This window comes from Sprattus sprattus (genome assembly GCF_963457725.1).
Source record: "Sprattus sprattus genome assembly, chromosome: 19".
In the NCBI taxonomy this organism is placed as follows: Eukaryota; Metazoa; Chordata; class Actinopteri; order Clupeiformes; family Clupeidae; genus Sprattus; species Sprattus sprattus.
In genome coordinates, this window is record NC_137917.1 from 13,740,630 (window position 1) to 13,762,844 (window position 22,215).

At 43.1% G+C, this 22,215-nt stretch overlaps 3 protein-coding genes and 1 long non-coding RNA gene across 4 annotated transcripts; all 4 read left to right on the forward strand.

The window, feature by feature from the left end:
• Positions 1 to 413: 413 nt before the first annotated feature.
• Positions 414 to 8,859, forward strand: tmem222a (transmembrane protein 222a; the record flags this gene model as incomplete). The annotated part of the gene is made up of 6 exons (XM_080858353.1): positions 414 to 532; positions 5,445 to 5,529; positions 5,691 to 5,722; positions 5,905 to 6,001; positions 6,256 to 6,386; positions 8,102 to 8,859. 6 exons carry the CDS (start codon positions 414 to 416, stop codon positions 8,187 to 8,189), a joined length of 552 nt encoding a protein of 183 aa, XP_080714479.1. The 3' UTR covers positions 8,190 to 8,859.
• On the forward strand, positions 1,265 to 3,271 carry LOC308380902. Its single transcript, XR_013969024.1, has 4 exons — positions 1,265 to 1,362; positions 2,455 to 2,507; positions 2,861 to 2,946; positions 3,179 to 3,271. It is a non-coding gene; the product is annotated as an uncharacterized lncRNA (long non-coding RNA).
• Positions 8,860 to 9,338: 479 nt separating the features above from the next.
• Positions 9,339 to 10,764, forward strand: LOC308380892 (trophoblast glycoprotein-like; the record flags this gene model as incomplete). Its single annotated transcript, XM_080858344.1, has 2 exons — positions 9,339 to 9,592; positions 9,819 to 10,764. The coding sequence occupies 2 exons, from the start codon at positions 9,339 to 9,341 to the stop codon at positions 10,762 to 10,764; spliced, it is 1,200 nt and encodes a 399-aa protein (XP_080714470.1).
• Positions 10,765 to 17,205: 6,441 nt separating this feature from the next.
• kdf1a (keratinocyte differentiation factor 1a) lies at positions 17,206 to 20,137 on the forward strand (the record flags this gene model as incomplete). The annotated part of the gene is made up of 3 exons (XM_080858343.1): positions 17,206 to 18,268; positions 18,601 to 18,678; positions 20,052 to 20,137. The coding sequence occupies 3 exons, from the start codon at positions 17,206 to 17,208 to the stop codon at positions 20,135 to 20,137; spliced, it is 1,227 nt and encodes a 408-aa protein (XP_080714469.1).
• Positions 20,138 to 22,215: the final 2,078 nt, after the last annotated feature.

Consider the following 22,215-nt stretch of genomic DNA (forward strand, 5'->3'; position numbering starts at 1 on the left):
CTATAGCCTATTATCTAGCCATCATATTTTAACTCAAATGTTAAACTCTAAATTATGTTTGAAACTGAAAGGTGCTATCTCAACCAAAAAGATGAGTAAAGTGAACTGGTATCGTTCTCAGTTGAGGTCATTGGCCTTTCAATGGACAGACAACGATGGCCTACAAAAAGTGCATATGCAGCCGCAATGCGTTTCTGTGTTGGACGTGATGATTTTGTTATTTAAAAGGGCACCACAAGAACTATCTGGAGAGATCACAAAAGCCCGCCTGTAGAAAAATGTCGGACTAAAACATACTGATATTCAAAACGCTATCCAGATGGTGTTGGGCTTTAAGGATTTGCAGTTGCGCAGTTGCGCCGAGCCATTGCGTCCCTAGTTAAGCGTGTTGCGTCATCAGTTGACAGATTGTGATGGCGGATGTGCCCGAAGTAGACGCAATGAAGAATTTCCATGGAGGTTTCGAGAAAATAGATAAAGAAATGAGCCGTTATCCGTATTGTATTGTTTGGACACCAATTCCTTTCCTAACGTGAGTAGCGACTGTTGTTCGAGGTGAACTGGTAAATGTTGTTTCATGGAAACGCTACATTAAGCGTCACATACGTATGGCAATCAATAAATCGATTTCATAAACCCGTTTTGACGTCTTCAAGGTAGATATGCAGCGCTAAAATAGATTACAGTGATCGAGCACAGAAGAGCACGCATACATTAATATAATGTCCCCTTTTAACTCTGCATATAGCATAACTGACGATAAATAGCATTCCATGCCCGTTTGTTATCTGCTAACGTTTAAGCAGTGGGACATCTAGGTGTCTGTGATGCGTTTGTCTTTGGTAGACTAAAGATATGAATTAATTTAATTATAATATTGAGAAAGGATTAATAAAGTCTTATTTCATGTTTAGCCACAGATCTATTGGGAAAATGTAACCAGGTGTTCCAGTTTAACTGGTTATCATGTTACCTGACAGATTTCGCTGTGATTATAGTCTGGAAATGTTCGCAAAATGGAATGCTGGGCCATTCTGAGTGGCCTCCTCACTGGGCAAAATAGGCTGGAATCCGGAGATCTTGTGTTAGGAAATTTCCAATGACAAAGCACATCTCCGGAGTAGATTTTGGTCATATCCGGACTAATTAAAAATCCGGGAAAATATTGATGATTTCTGGCTCCGGATATGTGAATGCAAGTTTCCGGAGATCTGGTGACTAGATATTTCAATTTATGAACCCCATGCGCCAGAGTCCTCCTATCGCATCAGCATCTATTGGATCAACGCATTCAGAGTGCTTGCTACGGGGTTTCAAGACTCACTCTTCAGGGAATTGACCGTTGGCAACATTTCGCTGAAGGTAAGATGCTATGGTGTCAGTCTGAGTAGTGTAAATTAAGATGACTATTATATCTGCTGGCTTCTTTGGTCTAAATTCAACATGTTGAGACTGTACAACTAAAGCAAGCGTGGTTTAATGTGCAGTTGGTCAAATAGTTTTAGGCTAGCTTAATAAGATAGCGAGCTAAGGTAGCTAGCACGTCATTAACTAGGGGTTTAACGCGATATAGTTTTCGCTGTTTCGTTAGGGCTGTTTTAGCCACCCATATATACATATATGTCGTTCACTAATTTGCTTGCCGGTCTTGTAAAGTTACTGTAATAAATATTTTGCTAGCTTGCTAAGGGCGCTCAGTCAGAACCGTTAACAATCAGAAAAAAACAACCGGGAAATGTTGGTAGTGCTTACACACGTCAGTTTAATATTCGGAACAACCGTCATGTACTTTGTGTGGTCTATATTATAATATCATACATATAATAATGATTGAGTAGAATGTAATATTTTGTGTTGAAATGTCGCTGTTTCCAAAAGCTGGTTCTCTTGACCGGTCTTCCCATTTAATGTAGTGTCATGATACATGACATGATAGCCTGTTAGAGGGGAGGGAATGTATTTTGCTAGCTTGCTAAGGGCGCTCAGTCATTCTACAGACATCCTCGGATTTGTATCATTATAGTCATACAAATAATGAATACGATAATATTTGTATTATAACTTTCATGAAATTGATTGAATATGTACGGTAACTGTTACTGTTGTTCCGAATATTAAACCGACGAATATGTTAGCACAACCAACATTTCCCAGGTTTTTTTTGCCTGATTGTTAAGGGGAAAAACCGAAATGTTGGCAGCCCTAACATATTCGTCAGTTTAATATTCGGAATAACAGTAACCGTACATATTCAATCAATTTAATGAAAACTATGATACCAATATTATCGTGTTCATTATTTGTATTACTTTAATTATACAAATCCGAGGATGCCTGTAGAATTGATGTGAACAATCACCAACGATTTCTCCAAAAATGTAAAATGTATGATTTTTTTTTGTTTTGATTTTTCACACTTTGTGACTCTTTCTCTCTTTTTTTTTTTTCTTGCAGATTTTAAATGCAGTGGCAGTGCAAGGTCTGTGGATACGCAACAAGGAATCGAGGTTTGCTTATTAAACACTATAGACTAAATCATGATTCCTTTGTAAGAAACCATGCACTTCCAGACATAGCTACTCCAAATTCTGTTCCATTGCTCTGTTTAAATCCTTGTACAGTATTCTGTTCGGTTCATGCATGATTCAGGTACAAAAAGACAGTTGTTGTGAAGGGGTGGGATTATTTGGACATAAATTTAATAGATTGAGCATCAACGTACACTTTTCCTCTCATCATGTAATTGCATTGCGCTTAAAATTAATTGATCTTCAATGCACTTATACATAGGTCTGTTTCATTCATACAAACTTTTCTAACTTATTGCCTGTGCACATTACTGTATTTTATTGTTGTTCAGTTTCAAGCCGTCTCACAATGAGGAGGTGACTCGTGCGGTCACTCAGACCCCGGGGGAGAACTGGGGAAAGGAGAGCCTAATAAGAAGTAAGATACTGTTACTGTTAAACATCTATAACTTTGCAATTATTTGGTTTTCTGTGCTTTGTAGTCAAGTTTTTTTATTGTCAGATGCACAGTACAACAGAGTCGGACTGGGCACTGAAATTCTTAGGACAGGACACCGCACCACAACTAACATAACATAACTTAGTTTTGCTGATGTTGAGAGAGGTGTTATTGTATTCTTCTGTTTTATTCATTGGTTTGTTTCAAACAGGAGCCTGCAACAGGTACTTTAAAAACTTAAAAAGTCAGCGGAAAATGGACCTGGTGGGGAGGACAGAGGAAGTGAGGAGAAAAAAGAGAGCGGGTACGTGGCATGAAGTGAAATAAAAAAATATCACCCCATCTGAAAAGGAGTCAATTTTCATCCACACTAGGCTTTCATGTAAACTGAGTCTACTCTAGTTACTATTTGGTCTTGACGTTGCTTGACACTATGTCTCTTTCTTTTGCAGCTTTTCCAGAAACGCCTGCTGGCGGCGCGGGATCTGCTGGCACCAGAAGAACACCTGTTCTTCAAGGAGGCAGACGCCAGCTTCATGTCTGATGAGGAGAGTGATGAAGAGGACAAGCTTAAAATCAACGTCCTGCCTCCCAGGTGGAGGTGCGCTCGGCTGAGCCGCCTCACCCTGCGCGGCCAGCAGGCGCTCGAAAGCAATGGCCGGAGGGACGTCAAGCCGGGTCATACCAGGCGGCGAGTGACAGAGAGGGGCCACTTCTCTACAAGGAGCCCTCCAGCCCAAAAAAGAGGCCTATGTTGAGAATTAAAATAAAAAAAATTAAATAATATTGTTTTTGTTGTCATAGTGTGTAACTTAGTACCAATCAGTCATAGAGGTTATAGATGGGTCATGAATATCCTAACCGTAGTCACTTGAGCAACTTTGTTTATAGGTTAAGAAGGAGGATTTACTGTTTGCATGGTAGACTTTGGCCAAATGGTGCTTCATTACAACTTCAACATGGATAATTGAAGATTAAGATTTAAAAGATATAATGTTTTATATGATAAAAGGGTTGATACATGCCGATTTATTATTTAAATACTGCAATGTTAAACATAATATACTACTTAAAACAGGCATGAGATAAATGCCAATAGACATTCGGGTCCTGAAGCTTTTTGGATCGCGCCGTGCGCGCGGCCCGGGCCATGCTGTGGGTATACGGAGTTAAACACCCACGGAAACGATGACTGTCAGGAGCGTTTCCGTGCAGAATATTAGATACACGGGCCATACATCTGGTGAGTATCCGGGGTCCGGATTGGTCGCGTGTGACACAGTCCCATTCCGGAGTCAAAACATGCTCCGGATATGAGAATTGAGACTAACGTTTCCAGCGTGTTTCTGTCCGGATTTTCCCGGAAAGTCTAAATATCAGGTAGTCTCACGTTATTAAGATCTCCGGAAATAAGGCGTTTTAGCCCAGTGCCTATTAGCCAATTTGCTGGCAGTAGCCTATGTTCTGCAATTCAATATTAATATTATCTCTATATTTCATTTAAATGGTTTAGGAACATCTCTTGATAACCTGCCAGATATGTTAACGTAACGCTGACATTTGGGAATAATATAGGCTGCTATTAATGTTTAGTGCAAATGGTTTGGAAAAGCCAGATCCAGTCTACCTAGTTTACAGCTGGCAGAGCGAGTGTCTAAATGCTTGGAAGTGTCTATATGATATGACACCAGTTACGTTAGTTAGCTAGTAATCATTTCATAGAAAATACTTTATTGCAGATGTGCACGACCAAAGATTGGTCAATCCTATAAATCTAGTTCATACTCAAATCTGATGCTCTGCTTTGTTGTTCAATATGTTCAAAATCTTTTGTGTCAGTGTCATCATTTATGGTTAGGATAGAGCCTACTATCACTAAGGCTCGACTTACATGTACATCAGTTTCGTGTCTAAGACAGCTTACTGTCACCAAATCACATAGTCAGTTGAGATGACCTGTTATGCACAGAAATTAACATAGGTGTAGCTGTTTCTTGGGAGCATAATACAAACAAAAAGTTGCCATTTCAAAGCTGTAAGACATCAGGCTGGTAGTCCAAACCTTTTCAAAGCAGTTTACAGGCTTTGGCCACAGACAATCTGACTGCTGAAACACTGACACAAAACATATTTGCCTTTATTGAACAACACAGTGGGGCATCCGATTTGACTTTGAACTAGATTAATAGGATTTGACCAATCTGCCTTTGTGCACATCTGGAACAGAGTAAGACAACACCAGCAAAACAGTCATCACCAACATGATAACCAGTTAAACTGGAACCCAGGGACTCATCCGGTTATCAGGTTAAAGTGCGAGTGTGAAAGACGTGGAAAAATTCCTACCCACATTTTTTGGTGGATTATATATTTGATTTGGTTATAATAACATAATGTAGATGTGTTATGAGGTGTCAGTGCTCTGAAGAGGCTTTTTAGAGGTCAACCCTGACTGACCTTTTGTGTGTTGTTTGTAGGTGGTTCTTTCCTTTCATCGGTCACATGGGGATCTGCACATCCAGTGGGATTATTCGAGATTTTGCAGGACCATATTTTGTTTCTGTAAGTGCATAACCTGATACACTGTAATGTGTTCCGGCAGTGAGCTGATTATTACCAAAGGGTAAAATGTGATTTAATGTGTGTAAAATTGCTTTGTGGCAATTGTCTCGTACCATTGCTGTTTTGCGATTTTACAAGACGTTTCTTTTTTCTGTTTTCAGGAAGACAATATGGCCTTTGGGAGACCAACAAAGTACGTTACGCATCTTAGTGACATGAAGTACAGAGTTGTCACTTCTTACATGAACATTGCTGTACAGGACAGGACAGTACATGACAGAATAGGAGAATACAATTTCTCTTGTGTGTGTTGTTTTTTTTGTACAGAACATAGCGTGTGATTCTGAGATCTAGTCTTGTGTGTTTGTACTGTAGGTACTGGAAGCTGGATGTCACCAAGGTGTACAGTGGAAACCCCAATGCTTGGGACATGGCAGTGCTCGATGCCTCTGAAGAATACAAACACAGAATGGTAGAGCCAAAGCATGCCTATCTCCTCTGTATTCCCAGCAAAACAAGGCCTTCTCCACAGATTTGCATAGTGAATGAAAACATGCTCCCTACTCTAAACTACCACACAAGTTGATATTGTATAAAGTCAATAATGCAGAACATGCCTATTGTTTTACTTTGTATTTGAGTATCATTTTGCACAAGTACAATGAAGTGTACTGTAACTACTCTAAGTAACTAACTGTAACTATTTTTTTGATACTCTATTCACAGCACAATCTGTGTTGCGACAACTGTCATTCCCATGTGGCCATGGCCCTCAATTTAATGCGCTATAACAACAGTTCCTCTTGGAACATGGTCAACCTCTGCTTGTTCACGCTCATCTACAGCAAACATGTCAGGTGAGTGTAAATTCTTGTCAGACATACCCTTGACACTCACGTTTGTTGAAATTTTGTATTGTGTTTTAAATGCTCACAACAGGTTGTAAGTCTTTATGCTAATAAGCATTGGTAGTCTTATATTGGGCCATCTGCAAGCTTAAGTGTGTTTGAAGCAAACAGTAGTGCATTTACCACCCTGGCTGGGTTTGTTTGACCAGAACACAGGAATCTTACTCACACAAAAAAGCAAACATATATTGGTCTAAAAACATCCCTACTTATTTAAGCATTATATGTGGACACCAGACACATACACACAGTACTGGCGAATGAGGCAAAGATTGGAGATTCCTGGCTGATGTCAGAAGACAACTTCAACTTCCACAGTGTTTGGTTGTGACTGCTATGAGACGAGACATAGTATTGAGTGTGAGCACATTGTTTACTTTATTGAGTTAATAATTCCCTTTGAAGATGTGATTAAGGAATCTGGTGAAAGGTAGTGGAATGTGTCATAACCCATGGAGAGTATGGAGGGGGGTGGTGGTGGGTCTGAGACACCAGACACCACAGTTGAGCCTTCTGTAGGTGACGTAAGCCTAATTCAACCAAACACTGATGAAGGAAGGTGCCTGCCTGAAAATCTTAGTGACATGCTCACAAAGGCAGCTTTGTGGTTGTGTCCTGCTGCTCAGGTTTTTATGGTTGGGCAATTATGTAGTTGTGGTTAGCACGCCGCAGACACCGCCTGTTGTACTGTAAAAAAAGGCCTTTACAGATCCTGGGTGCAACATTCGACGCGTGATGCGACGGGCACCAGACAGTTGTGCATTGTTGTTGTGTCCTGCTGCTCAGGATCTATGGTTGGTCTGTTGTCATTCATGGTGCTGGGCAGTGTTAACTTGGCTTATTGAATATGAGTACTTGCATGTGATGGTGAGAGCATTGGCCACTGTAGGTAGTCCCACAACCAATAGGACAAGGACATTATCATCTTTCCTGTGTATAACTGAGGGGGAAAAAAACTACTTTGCACCCATCTGATTGAAATCATTAGATCACCGGCACACACACACACTCACTCATACACCACACACAATGAACAGGGTAGTCCCAGTCCTTGACTGTCTCATTGCCACGTAAAACATGCTTATTGCCGAGGAACTTGGGGCACCTGTCGCCTGCTCTGAGGAGAGCAGTCATTGCGTCTTTGTGCTGAGTCCACAAGCTGGCAGTGGGGAAGGGGAGAGAAGAGGGAGTAGGATAGGCTGTCCTCTGGCTGAGAGGGGGAAAGGCGATTAATCATTGCAGTGTGCTGGGTCCCCCTTGTGCTACGCACTTCGCCCCGACTGTGTACTGGAGGCCTGTTGGGCGGGCAGTTTTGTGGGAGAGGACAGGGTGACACGACGGAGAGGGGAGGGTGGCATGGGGGGTTGCAGGCATAGAGGGGGACTTCTGCTAAACCCATGGGATGAACGCCCCCGCCCTTCCCCCTCACGGTGTCCTTGACTGTCAGTAGTGGCTGATAAATGTGTTTTGGTTTCAGCTGCAAAAATGTTACTTTGGCGCGCAGGGCAATGGATGGAGTTTGTTTTTATTTGCTGTTAGAGTATAAGTCTTTCCCTCTGTTCCTCCTCCTCTGTTTCACTCTGTCTCTCTCTCTCTGTCTGTCTCTTCCTCTCTCTCTCTCAATCTCTTTACCCTTTCTCCATGTTTCTCCCTCTGCCCTTCAGCTTCGTGGGGTTCCTGAAGACTTGGCTGCCCTTCCTGATGCTGACCGGAGTGGTCGTCACCATCGCCCTGGCTTTCAACCTGCGGTAACTGAGACGCAGGAAACAGGCATGTGGACAGAAAAACATGCATGAAGGAATTCAGAACTGCTTCAAAAAAAGCAAAAACACAGGACATCTACAGTTATAACAAACCGACAAGAAAAATGATCATTGATTGTGAATCCACAACTATGCTTCCATCTGTTGTCCTCTCTGTACTGGATGTCCTGCTGTAGACTGTAAATTGATGACTGACTGTATGTCAGTTCTCTGTACCCTGGAGAACGCTACAGAGCGTTTCAGACATGGATGCGGATCACCCCAACTGTGTCCACACATCCACATGTGCTTGTTCAGGTTTGATAAACAGTGGGTTTCAGACAGCCAGTAATTCTGTAATCTATGTATTGTATTCACAAACCGGTTACAGCAAAATCTTTGACACTTGGATAAATGCCAACCCATATTTTCATATCTGAGCAAAAGCCCATTCTTCTTGGTGCACTCATGACTGTCACTGGCTTCAGTTTCGAGTGTTTTAATTAATTGAAGATTCATGGCAGGTACTACAGGGACTTTTTTAAAAGATTGTATTTTGTTTATTCATGTTTTTTTACTGACTTGGTACGTAATTGATGCATGGATTGTAGGACTCATTGTACTCTTATGTTAATGCTATGCTGTATATAAAGATGAAAATAAATTAAAAAAACATGGGCTGTAAAATGAACTTATTCAACCAATTCAACATATGATTTCAGAGGCTCATAATGAAGAATCGCAACGCTTTCGACTGTTAGGATCAGATTATCCATATACCTGTATTTGCAGCGTCGTCTTTACGGACCCTGCCCCTTTAAGAGAGATGCCCCCTGGAGATTTGCACCACCTGTCCGTTATACTGGTCGGTGAAGCAGAGCAATATTTCTAAACACTACACACACACCTGGCACAGCATTGCACGGACTCGTTCCCCCCGCCTCTATTGCAAGGGCCGTGTTGTACACTCCCGTTACATTGGTAAACTGGTTAGAAGAAACGTGTGGACTACGTACATGAAAGAAAGATACATTTTTGCTATAAAACTACTGGTGAACTAGTTTGTCAAGAACTGGCGACCAAATCACCGGAAAATAACTACTTACGTGTATTTGCATCAGTTCAATTGAGGCGAGAACAATATTCTTAACTTCGCAAAATGCGCAGGTGTGTAATCATTTTATCTGTGATCCTTGTGTCGTTCTCCTGTTCCGCTGAGTGTCCGTCGGGTTGTCAGTGCTTCGAAACCTCTAGAACAGTTCACTGCGTGTCTCAGGATCTCCGGGCTGTGCCCGATGGCATCCCAGGATATACCACGCATTTATTCATTACAGGGAACTTGATTCCAAGAATTGGGTCCGACTCTTTTCGAGGGCTGGACAATCTTACCTCTTTGACTTTATGCAACAATGGGTAAGTGCTTAAAATGTAAATGTATTTCCCTGATAAAAACAGTATGTGGGTTGTGTGTATGTTTTTATACTGATAAAACCACAACAATATGTGTTCTCCAAGTTGTGTTGTGCTTGTGTGGTTTACCCATCTTTGTAGTAGGCTTGACCGATTTGTGTAGCGCAACAGTGATACATAATTGTATGTCAGTGATGCACACTGAAAAGCAGCGTTCTTTTCACTTCAGGATCACAGAAGTAGCATCCCATACGTTTTCCTCTCTGACCATGCTGCGCTTCCTGAACCTGAACGACAACCAGCTCGCCCTGATTCACCCTGAAGCTTTTATCGTGCCGGGCAGTCCTCTACAAGAGCTCAACCTCAGCAACTCTCTCTACAATCACAGTTCACTCACTGACCTTATTACCGCGTTCCGGTGGGGCGGCTTAGGGAGCCTCCGCCGCCTCGACCTCTCCAGGAATAGTTTGCTCCTGCTTCCCCCGGCAATGTTCTCCCCTCTCCCTAACTTGAAGCAGCTACAACTGGGCAACAACTCCCTCGTTGCCATCTACAACGGCACTTTCTCAGGCGTAGAGCTGTTGGAGGTGCTGGACCTGACGGGCAACCGCTTCAATGCGTTCAGTGACGAGGGGCTTCGCGAACTGGAGAGGCTCGACAGGGCTCGGCTGCTCCTGGGGAACAATCCATACCTGTGCGCCTGTGGGACGACGAACTTCACAAACTGGGTGAACAACTCGAAGGTCCGAGTGGGGGACCCAGAGAAGCTGCGCTGCGCCTCTCCTGGACAGCTGCGGAACGTCGCAGTGCAGTCTCTCGGCACGAAGGTCCTGGGCTGCGACTACTGGGACGGGACGGTGGTGGAAGAGGTGGACGACTTCGGCCTACAGACGTCTTACGTCTTCCTGGGGCTGGTCTGTGGATTTGTGGGTATGGTATTTTGCTTCGTCCTCTACCTCAACCGCAAGGACATGAAGAAGTGGATCGTGGACTTGCGAGACGGCTGTCAGGACATAATGGAGGGTTACCAGTATCGGTACGAGATCGACTCAGACCCAAGGATCAGGCACATTGACACCAATGGCAAACTAAAACAAACGAACAATCTCGATGCTGGTCGCCAGATACCCACCAAAACTTCTTTGTCAGAAATTCCCGCTGATGTTGCAGTGTAGCCTGAGAAGCATGTTTGTTTTGACTGCACAGCTACATATGATATATCAGTGCAGAAGACTGAGGCTCCAGTGCTGTGCAGACCATTGGATTTAAGGACTGGTGAAATAGTTTCATTCAAAAATTGACTGATCTTCAAATGATATTCAGAAACTACCATTTGATCATTTACCAGCCACTGCACTGTGCATCACCCTTTCATTCAGTCGCAAACAGGACATAAGCAACACACCGAACTTGTTACAAAACTCTATATATACTGTACATACTGCAAAGTTTATATAAAAATATCAAGCCATCGCCTCCTCTGCTTGGCATGCTGTATTCTAACTCATGTATTGTGCCCCTTCGCTTTCCATGTCTGTGTGTTTCAATGTTTACCCCCCACCCCCCTCACCCCCAGCCCATTGTGTACTTGCCCTGATTTCCCAAATGGCTTGGTTCATATGGTGTAGGTAGGCAGTATGATGAAGTGCTGAAGAGGGGAGAAAATGGGGCAGAAATTGAGACTGGGGGTTCTGCAGAGCATAATGTCCCATAGAACCCGTTCTGGTCCCTCAGCATGTGCATGCCTCCATCTGTAAGGAAATCCATATTTGCATGTGTTTTAGTGCTTTCTATAAGGAGCGAGGCTCAAAGAGGTACAATGTGGAGCAGACAGACACTGTGTTCAGTTTCAGAGAGTATTAGCAGCTGGGACTGAAGTGACCTGATGAGCCATTGCATTACAAGCAAATCCGAAGCAGCAATTGCAGGACTATTGCAATGCTGGGTTTTTTAAATAAAGAGAGAACAAGGAATATTTAAACTAGATACATAGACTAAACTAGTTGGTGAAACTTGTCACAGATGAAATACAAAGTACGCTTAGGCTTTTCTCAGGTATAGCTGCAGCTGAATGTTACATCGTCTATTGAACACGTTCATATAATTTGCTTACAGATGAGAATAAACTTTCCTCTGTGTTATTCTCAAATCTCAATCTTTCTGCTTCTCTTTATTTTCTGCACACACATACAGCTCATTGTGTTTTCAGAGAGGGCACTTCAACATGTCTTCCCCAATGCTTTAATTGTCTTGTAATTGGAACAAAGTTTTGGCCCCTCAATGACATTGTTACAGGTTTTGTCATCATATAAATCCAGAGGCAATGTTTATAGTTTGCCTCCCTCTTCTCACGAACACTGTTTGTAAGATTTCTGAATGCCACTATTAATCCATACTGAATTGTGCCCGTCTGTTGGCACCCCCACTTTTCTTCTTTAGTGTCCCTGTAGAGCAACATGCCCGTCGGTGGTTTTGTGTGGAGAGGGATGGCCCCTGGAATGCATTTATTTGAACACACATCTGCCTTTGACCTTGGGATTCTTATAGCTTCATGCCCTGTCACTGCTGGACTACAGAAACAGCAATGTACAAAACATGACGTTCAACCTTTTTACTAAAAGGGAGTGGACGCACGACAGGACAAGTGTCCTCTACAAAGTACATATGTCCTTACAAAGAGAAACTGATGTAAGGTCAGCCTTCCTACAATAGACCCGTCTCAAACACAAGTCCACAGGAGAACCAAATTAGTTCACCTTTGTAATGGTGTTTGAGAGCTGTGCGGGGAACACATTTTTCCCCTAAAACAAATTGGAGGATAACGTGGGGGCGACCTCTGCAAAGTCAGCACTTAAAATACACAAGTCAAACAACCCATCGAATTCATACCCCATACCCTAGGTTCCGTATCTCGGGAAGGAGGGGAGACTGGGTACAGTAACACTTTTCACTATGCCTTGTTATTTTCCTTGTTGCAAAATATGCTTTAATATGCCACATACACCTCTTGTCTCTATATTTACTTTTGTAATTCAAGCATGTGTCTTACTTTTTCTATAGTTTTTATCTCAACACAAGGGCGGAGTGGGACCACTCCTGTGAATGATGTGTTCCAATCAGAGTCTCGTCAGCAAATTAACATGAGACTCACACTAATGAGCAGGGGTTGGAGGAGGGCCGCCCATTTCATGACGTAGATAAGTCCCAGACGGTCAACTCTACATCAGCATCGCCCTTGCAGGGTTCAGGATGATTTTAAACAGCAGATGGCATAAAATCAACCCATGTGTTGATTTTTTTTTATAAAATTGCAAAATTTGTCAATATTAACACCAGCACTAGCTTCATCACAGTACAGTCATTTTATTTAGTTTCTGCTCAGAAAAAAAAACACATTTCAGATTGCAGTTACACTTTAAAAGTTGCATTATCATATGACATCTAACTTTTGACTTGAGACACAAGCTGAAATTTTGCATATGTTGTCTTTGAGTTCTATGGCTTTAGGTTGAACCCAAGATGAGAAATCAAGCATGTTACAACTGTCCCCTTGTTACAACTGTACCCAGTCTCCTTATTGCCCTTGTGTCATGAATCACATGTCAAATAAATGGCAGGACTAGCCCTTTCTAATGATGCTGGTCTGCTAGTAATACAGTTTTGAAATTACATGAAATTACAGGTAATTTCAGGCGTCATAAATTGCTTCCATCTCTGCATTAGGGTTGTAGAGTTGATAGAAGCTGAATTGTGGGTAATTTTGTCGTTTTTTGCCCTCCATGCTACCTTGCAACTCTTCTTTTGCAGAACCATTTCTGTTTTTTCCAGTTTTTTTAAAGTGATGTAGTCATGAGCAAGCAACAGATCTATAAAGCTGAGCCTCATTTGATTTGTACCCGAGACCAGGAATCTACTGTAAACATCTGTGTGTAATCCCTTTGACTGTTTCCCTTGGTACGTATCTCACCGTTTTATTCATTTCCCAAAATACATTTTTCTCCTCTTGATTTCAAGTAGGCTTGGTCAGGTTAAAAACAAACACATATTCCTCCATTGCAGTGCTTTCTTTATCAGCTATCACTGCATGTCATGTGTGTCAATACAATAGTCCCCCCCCCCCCCCCCCCCCCTCTCAACAAACACTCTTTGTCATCCTCTTTGTCTACACTGTGCCACTGCAGGCGCCAGACCAATGTTAGTCCACGCCTCAAATCAAGAAGACAATTGGTGGAAGGCATTGTGAGAGCTATGAATATTTGCATTATGGGATTGCAGAATTTGATATCGTCTAAACAGAAAGGTTTGATGATTTCCAATGGAGTTTTATCCTGATGGAGGATAATCGTCACAGATCATACACAGAAATAACTGTTTTACCTAGCAAAACAAAACAAAACTGGGCATGAAACTGCAGTTCTACAAATACATGTAAACTCTCTAACGGATTTGCTAGTGCCAATGTAGTAGGTAGCATCACCCTGAAAAAGAGACTTGTCAACCTGGTTCGGCCAATCAGGCAATAGCACCTGCCATATATAAGGACGACTCATCCGACAATCAGCTCTCACAATGAGTACTTATTCAGCAACCTGCAGGGTCTAAAGCACGGACCAGCACTGATTGGCCAGACGTAACATGAGGGTCCTGAACAGTCAGTATGCACAAGCAGACCAACAAACAGAGAGAAGAGAATGACACGGAATGAACACAGGCGCACCTCACATCTGCAACATGCACTCAGTGCTAAACACGGAGGACAGACACACACCTGCCACCGCAGTCACACGGTGGAGGAGGACCTCATGAGTGTGTTAGAGATGAGACAGCAGGCTCCGACGAGGGTAGTGATCAGACAGGGCTGTGGCTCACAGAGAGCTTTTCACAGGGCACAGCAGCTTTCACGCCCTGAAAAGTGTCAATGGTCGCTCCACACAATATTTTGACCTGCACCGTTAAGGCGCCAGCACCTATCACAGTTGCTGAGAATACTGTGTCTCCGGCTGCCATGGAGAGGCAGGGGCCTAGTGACCTCACCTAATGCTGTGAAATACAAAGTGGCATCACGTGATCCACGTTGTTGTTAATGGCATCAAGCCCTAACCGGGGGGAGCATATATAAACAAGTGGAACAATGGTCGAAGACTGTTCATTTTCATAGATGATGTTTTTTTTAACAATTTCTTTAAACTTATAACAATAATGGTGTCTGAAAAATGTATCTGTAAATACAGTTGTTTAAAATTATTAGGCAATGAAAAGCACTCTGCAGTAGGATTAGATTGTGGTAAATTCAATGTTTTGAAACAAATTTGCAATCCAACGGATCAGAAGCGGGATTTGCAAGTACCAACCCAGCCATCCACTCATATCCGTTTACATATGTGACGTCACTGCTTACCTGTTTGAGTGGGTGTGCGATTTACCTGTAGCCGCAGGTAAAATAGACTTCGGGAGAGGGAGCAGGAGCGTATTGTTGAATTTACCGAGAGAGATCTAGCCTATACTGGGCGGTGGATGATGTTTTGTCTGTATAGTTACGGTCAGTGTCTGGGCAAAAGTACCTCTGTTAAGACACATTGAATGTATGGTGTTTAAGTTGTCTGGAGCAAGTAGACTACTTATTGCCTTACTTCCGTGATAGAAGACGTGAAGAGAAACAACAACACAAGACAAGAGAATTTGCTCTTATGTGGTAAGTGTTCCGTTTCACTGTAGAATTCTTTCCTAACTTATTGTGAGAAACGCCTAGCGAATTCGGGTTTCTTGTTCGAGTCAATTTCCAAGCGTTCAAATGAGCTGTGATTATTAGTGCCATCAGAAGCGCGCGTTTGGTAGTCAACTTACAGACAAGTTTGGTTCTTTCGGTCAGAAAGTGGTAAACCCTCCATGCAATTCGACCTATTTCAAAACGACCAGCCTGTAACTGCATTTTGAGCGTTTTGCGGGTTGTTTGCAGTCTCGCACTATCTCTGAGTTTACTCAAACTAATTGTTAAGGTTATATTGCTAACTTGTTTTTGAGGCCCGTCTTGAGTTAAGCTTGTTAAACAAGATCGGCGGCGAGTAGAAGTCTGTTGTCATCTGTGTAAGTATTTGCCCATAATGTATGAGTCAGCGCAAACCTGTCTGCAATCCGCCACATCAACCAGTGTTCTCTTTTGGCCTTAAACAACCTTCCACGATCCCATTTGATCTACCCAACTTGTATGCAATATGGAAACATGATCTGAAGTTTCATTCTTTTTTAAAGACATGGTATCATGAAGCCAATATCACAAATCCCATTAGGCCTATGGACAAACGGCAAAAGGTTTTAATTTCAGAACTCTTTTCCCAGTATTTGTGTGGTGTGTCACTCACCCACATGAAAGCTGAACAACATGCTCTCTGCAATAACACTAAGAACGCCAATAGTATTGTCTGACTAAGTGTGACTAAGCTGTACACTTGGAGGGGATTTGCTTCATAGTATAAAGTGTAGAGTATTAAGCACTGAATGGCAACACAATTTTTTTTTTACACACTTATAGCTTTACATTTATTTAGCAAACATTTGTATCTAGTGTAGCTTGTAGTACGCGATACACATGCTACATATTGTATATGTTGATAAGGCAATAAATATTCATTACTAGTATTAAGCAGTAGCTAAAACTTTATTAGATGTATTTCTTAATCCCTCATCAGCTAACAAACTGCAGTTGGGTACAGTCTTGCGTCGTGCATAAAAAACAACACGGAGGTTCTGATTTTGCCCACCTCTCACCAAATTCCGGTCTTGGTTGTTGATTAATATTTCTCTATCTAAAGTAACCATTCTGATGCACCTCTTGTAAATCTCGTAGCTGTGTGTAAATCATAATTGGAGTAATCTTCCTCTTAACCTGCTGTGTTTTGTCTCTGTGCACAAAGCCACCTCTCCTAAAGTTTCACATGTGCATGGACTCACCTGGCTGAGCAGGGCACTATGCTTTCATTTGGAAAAGGTGTAAAATTACAGTGAAATCAAAGTAATTAGATCTTGCAGTTGCAGAGTACGACTTGATTCCCGTGCCCAAACGCATCTATGCATCTATGCACCCTCTTATCACTGCCTAAATTATGGGTTTGTGACCTGTCAACCATTCTCTTCTCCCTTACAGAACTCACAGTTCATTGAAATTGGACTGAGGAAGATTTAATTTTCATGCCAGATTTATCTTGATTAGGTATATTTTTCCCAGTGTTATACATTTCAACCAAAATAAAACAAAGCACACTGACATCAATCTCATCTTTAAAAACATACTGCAAGAGTGGGCATTCTCTCCTTTAACTGATTTCAGTCCACTTCTCTAGGCTATCTATTCTATCTGTTTCAGCTTGCATCAGCTGACCAAGATAGTGTTGTTGAGCTATTAGTTTAGTGTTCGTCCTGGCCATGATACTTCAGGATTTACATTCTAATGGGATAGATAGTTTCGATACTTGGTGATTTACATGATAATATATGAGTTAGTTTCAGCTCAGTTTATGTGAGGGAGTTCTCCTAAACAGTCCAATCACTCATTTTGCTGGCAAATGGAATGAAAATGTCTCCCTCTGTGTACTCCTCTCAGGCCCTGGATGTGGTGAGGCATGCCCGGCCACAGCATGGGGGCGAATCACAAGCCCCACTCCCACCACACATCGCGCCCCAGGGCAGACGGCTACCGGCACGGTCGCAGCTGCTCGCATGACAGTGGCACCAGCCAGGACTCTGCCCGTGAGCACCACAGCAACAACAACCACAACAGTAATGGCGGCAACGGCCACCACCATCGCAGCCACAGTGAATCTCGCAAAACTCAATCGCGCCACACCAAGGGCAGAGGCTCGGAGGCCATTGGCTTCATTCCGGGCTCCGCGGATGCGGCCCAGGGTGTCACGCCAGCCTGCGGCTCCTGCGCCTCAATGGGATGGAGTGGCTGCAAGACCCTCATTTGCTGCATCCTCACCTGCGGGTTCTACGGCACACGTGAGCCCTGCTTGCCAGTGCACAACGAGAGCTCCACGGACAAAGACCCCGCCGTGACTGACAAAGCAACAGAGAAACATCCCCCGAGCAACGGCATGGCCTTGATCAACCCCACTTGCGGCATCCCTCTGGAGACCCGCAAACCCAGCGAGCTGGCCAACCAAGAGAGCTTTCGCTACAAGGACGTGTGCATTGCCGGCAAGAAGGTGGTCTACCACCCGGGGCCGCCCAAACGTAATATGTCAGCGGCAAAGAGTGGCGGCCAGAAGGAGCGCTCCTCCAGCATTTACTCCAGGGAGGACCTAGACCTGGATGACATTGACGACAGCGGGACGGACCTTGACTCCCTCATCACTAAGAAGCTGCTGGAGCTGTACAAGCTTCACCAGATTGAGCAGCTGGCCAGTTGCACGTCCGACTCGTCCTTCTCGCGCAAGACCAACGAGATCAGTGACCTCATCTACAGCATTGCACAGGACTACAATCTGGAGGAGCAGGAGGCCGAGTGCCGGCTGGTGCATGGCGTCATCCGCATCAGCACCCGCAAGGCCAAGAACAAGAACACTTATGGCAGACACAAGGAAGCCAGTTCCCAGGATGCACAGCTGCATCCAAACGGACGAAGGGATGGAACCCTGCCCGACAGTGGTAATGCAACGATGACCTTCAGTCTCAGCAGTTCATGTAAGTAGTTCTGTAACATACCTGACCCTGTGTCCTACTTAAATCCTTTTCTACACATCTTCTAACACGAAGCTTGTAGCCTAATGAGTGTGGTCAACTATGTACACTCCAAACACATACACTCTTCTCTGTCTACTGTCATTACTTCCTGATGAAAGGTTGTGCTTTGTGTGCTCTCATCACCTTTTTGGCAGTTAGCTCTTCAATACAGGATATTAGCCTCTACATTGCTACAAGAAACACAGGAATGCAGGAGGACATGTCTTCAATGTGTACAACAGTTGTCCTGTGTGGTGATTTATAAGTGTCCTGACTCATTCTTTTACTTGTAGTTGAACCTGAAGTGAAAGTGTCGGACCCGACGCGGTCAGACGAATATGCACGAAAAATGAGAGTCCATAGTGGGCGAAGTAAGTACTCATCCAAGTTACAGTCATTCTCATTCTGAAAAAACTCTTAATGTGGTCTTCAGGTATTGTATGGTTTGCAGAAGGTGTTGCAGAAGATATGTGTTTTTCTACACTTCATTACTAAATCAGTTTATAAATGACAAAAGTGATCTTATCTGTATTCATTTCCACTCTTTTCCTCCTTTTCTGAGAGTCCCTCATGCTCTCTGCCTCTCCTCTCTTCTTCCCTCACCACTGACATCCAACCTGCATGTTCGCACTATGCTCCAGCAACCTCCCTAATTACCTGCCCGTATGCGTTAGCGTCCTAGCCCCTCTTGGGAAATGTAAGGGGGATCAGGCTATTAACCAGCGTATACAGTATGGTCATTACGTCTGGTTGAGGGGGTCATTAATCCAGTGGTGGAGGCGTTAGCTGCTGCAGCAAATTAAACCAGGACGCTGGCCTGGCAGCGCTCTTTATCAATGCCCCATTGTGGTAATGCCGGCTGCAGGCGTTTTCTCACCTTCTGTCTGCTCTCCACTGGCATTCTTTGCTTTGATCCCTCTCTTTCACGGGAGAATACCTGCACATTCTTTTCCTCATTTTTCTCCCAGAGAACAACAGTCTTGTGGCCCTCGGCAGTCATTGCACCTCCAACCACCTACCCCCTGTCTTTGTTTGTCGCACTAAGACCGTTTCTTTGGCTGTGGCGTTTAGCGTCTCGTCTTTCAGCAGTTCTCCTGCTACCTCTCTCCTGTAAGGATTCCAAAGCCCCTAAGCGAACAGTATTCACTCTCCATGCCTGCTCAGATGACCCTCGCGTTAATTGTGCCATCTATAATGTTCTTACATTACAGATAAATGAGTATGCCCTACAGACTCTTTTATACTCTAGAGGTATCCAGGAGAAATGGAATTTTGTATTTGCAGGGAGATGGAAGTGTTTGTTTCATGACCACTTGGTTAGTCTTAAATGCTATGAAACTTCTCAAAAGATGGTTAATTTGCTTGTTAATTGAACCATGAGGCACGTTCTTTAGTTTCTCAACTGTGTCAGGGCCACAAATAAGATGAGATGATAGATTCATAGACCTTTGTATATATATATGTATGTTATGGTTTTTTTTTGTAATTGTTTTATAAAGGCCCATGTATGTAATATGAGAATTTAATTGGGATTATGATGTTTGCTGTTGTATTTTGATGATCCATTATGAATATTGTTCACTTTGTTGGCCAAACATGGTATGGTGTGGGGCTGTGTCTTTTTACAGCAGTTTGAAAGGGCATCTTGTAGTCTACTTGGGGGTGTTTTTAAGTGCATTCGTGCAAACTGAATACCACAGGGTGCTTAACAGCCCATCCGTCTCTGCTTTGTCTCCACACGCAGCCTACTCATCCAGTTCGGCCACTGTCTACTCCCCCACCTCCAACGACACAGACTTCTCGGGGGCTCCCCTGCTGCACGCGTCCTGAGCGGGGCCACTCCGTCTGATAAGGCGGGAGAGAAAACGCTTCACCAAGGAAACCCCCCACAACCCCCGCTTCCTTCTCCTTTTGTCTTGTTTTTGTTTGTTGATGTACTTGCTCACCGCTGCTAGTGATGTAAAATGTCAGTGATATCCGTAGTTGTCTGACTGCTGGGACTGAGGCAATGGACTTAGGAGAGTTGGCCTTCTCCTGCAATACATGGTGGCAACATACAGCCAGTCATGAGTGCCATGGCCATTTCTGAACTTCAGTGATAAACATTCCAAGAACTGGAAGAACTTTGTTTTATTGTTTTTTGTTGTTGCTTTCTTGACACATAAGTTTTTTAAACTTTTGGTATTGAGGTAAATATCATGACAGAGTTTGTGCCATAATAGCTGAGAGCTTTTTTGCCATACCATACCACTGATTATAGTACAGGAAGGTGCTGCATTGTTGGCCTGTTTAGACCCAGCCTCTGTGTAATGACTGTGGGTTTTGTGTGTGTGTGTGTGTGTGTTTGTGTGTGTTTGTGTGTGGGTGTGTGGGTGTGTGTGTGTGTGAGCCGTGTTCGTATGTGCGTTTGACATGTCTCTGTCCCATATGTACAGAGGGACAGACACATCTTTCCAGTTAGTGTTGCTTCTCTAGATGTGTAGGAATCTCTTGTATCATTGCAAGCCTATTTCTCTGGGAAACATTATTTTTTACAAAGGCGATTCATAGTTCTATTTTTTACCAAATAAAGGGGATGTCCCTTATGATGAGTACTCTCCTTTTTTGCTCACCTGGGGCCTGTTTATCTGGCATCACCAAGTTGTGCTCTGCACATTTTTGTTGTGTGTATTATTATCACACAGTATTGGACCAACAAGGCTGCAAAAAGGGCTGCTAAAACGGTGGTTGTGATTTGTGAATTGCAAGTGATTACTAGAATACGTGTTGCGAATTTTTTTTGTCCTTATAACTTCTCATTGTGTTATTAGATACTTCCTCTGTGTATTAGTAGCGTATTCAAACAAAAGTGCTAACATGAACAATTCTACACCTTGTCACCTCAACATGTGCAAATGCTCAACATGCCATTGTTTCATGTCATGTCATGTCACATGTTAGCATTCTTCTCCAGTCTGTCTTGGCTCAGCTTCCAATCTATAACTAAATAAGACCTTTTTTTCAGCAGATTTCCCTTCCGTCCTGTAAGTGTTGACATCTTTCAGTGTCAGAATGTGAGGGTGTCAGCCTCCTCCCTTTCCTAACCCCAGGTCACAGTGTCGTAAACTCGTTGGGCTGGTTTGACTCGAAAAGGAAATTAAATCCCACTGTTTTCTAAGCAAGCGAGAGGCTCGTTGCAGAGGAGAAATGCTACTTAAGAAAAAGTATCCAGTGGCACAAAATGTCTGTTCAAACAGTCCTTACTCTTTCTGTTCTATGGGGATTTTGCAGAGTTTTCCCAGCAGCTGATGAAAAAGCACTAACAACACATATTGTTCTATCAAAATACTGCGACAGAAGAAATGTTTTTGTGTTGTAAACCCTGCTTGAGTATCAGTGATGGATGCTTTCAATGTTTATGAGTGTTTTTGCTAACTGTTTTCTTTGGATCTCAGCCTTTTCTCTCAGGTCCAGCATTTTCTTTTCAGTGTTCCAGTGTTCAGTCAAATTCACAATTTCACAACAAGCCCAATACCTCCAAGGCCAGGCCATTTCAGGATTAACAGCTTTACAGAGACATGATTGATGGGGTAATGTTTGGCCCTTGTCTTGTTAAAAACACAACTTTGTTGACTGTGGCTCATTTTCAGAGGAACACAAGGGGGGGACAGAGTTTAGCTTATCTTGCTTCACAGGGAGGGTAGCCATCAATACAGTTGGATATCTGCTGTCTCCTATCAATATCTTTACAAATGTACAGCATTCTATCATTAATGCAGTTGAAGTAAATAAGTTAAAAGGTGAAAGTGATTTAGTGGAGTTGAACTAACTTTCTTCTAGGTCATAAGGAGGTTCTGTGTGACTTCTGCTTGCATGTCTCTTAAACAAAGCTGTGCCTTGTAGCGTTTGCAAGTTTGTGCTTGTTCTGA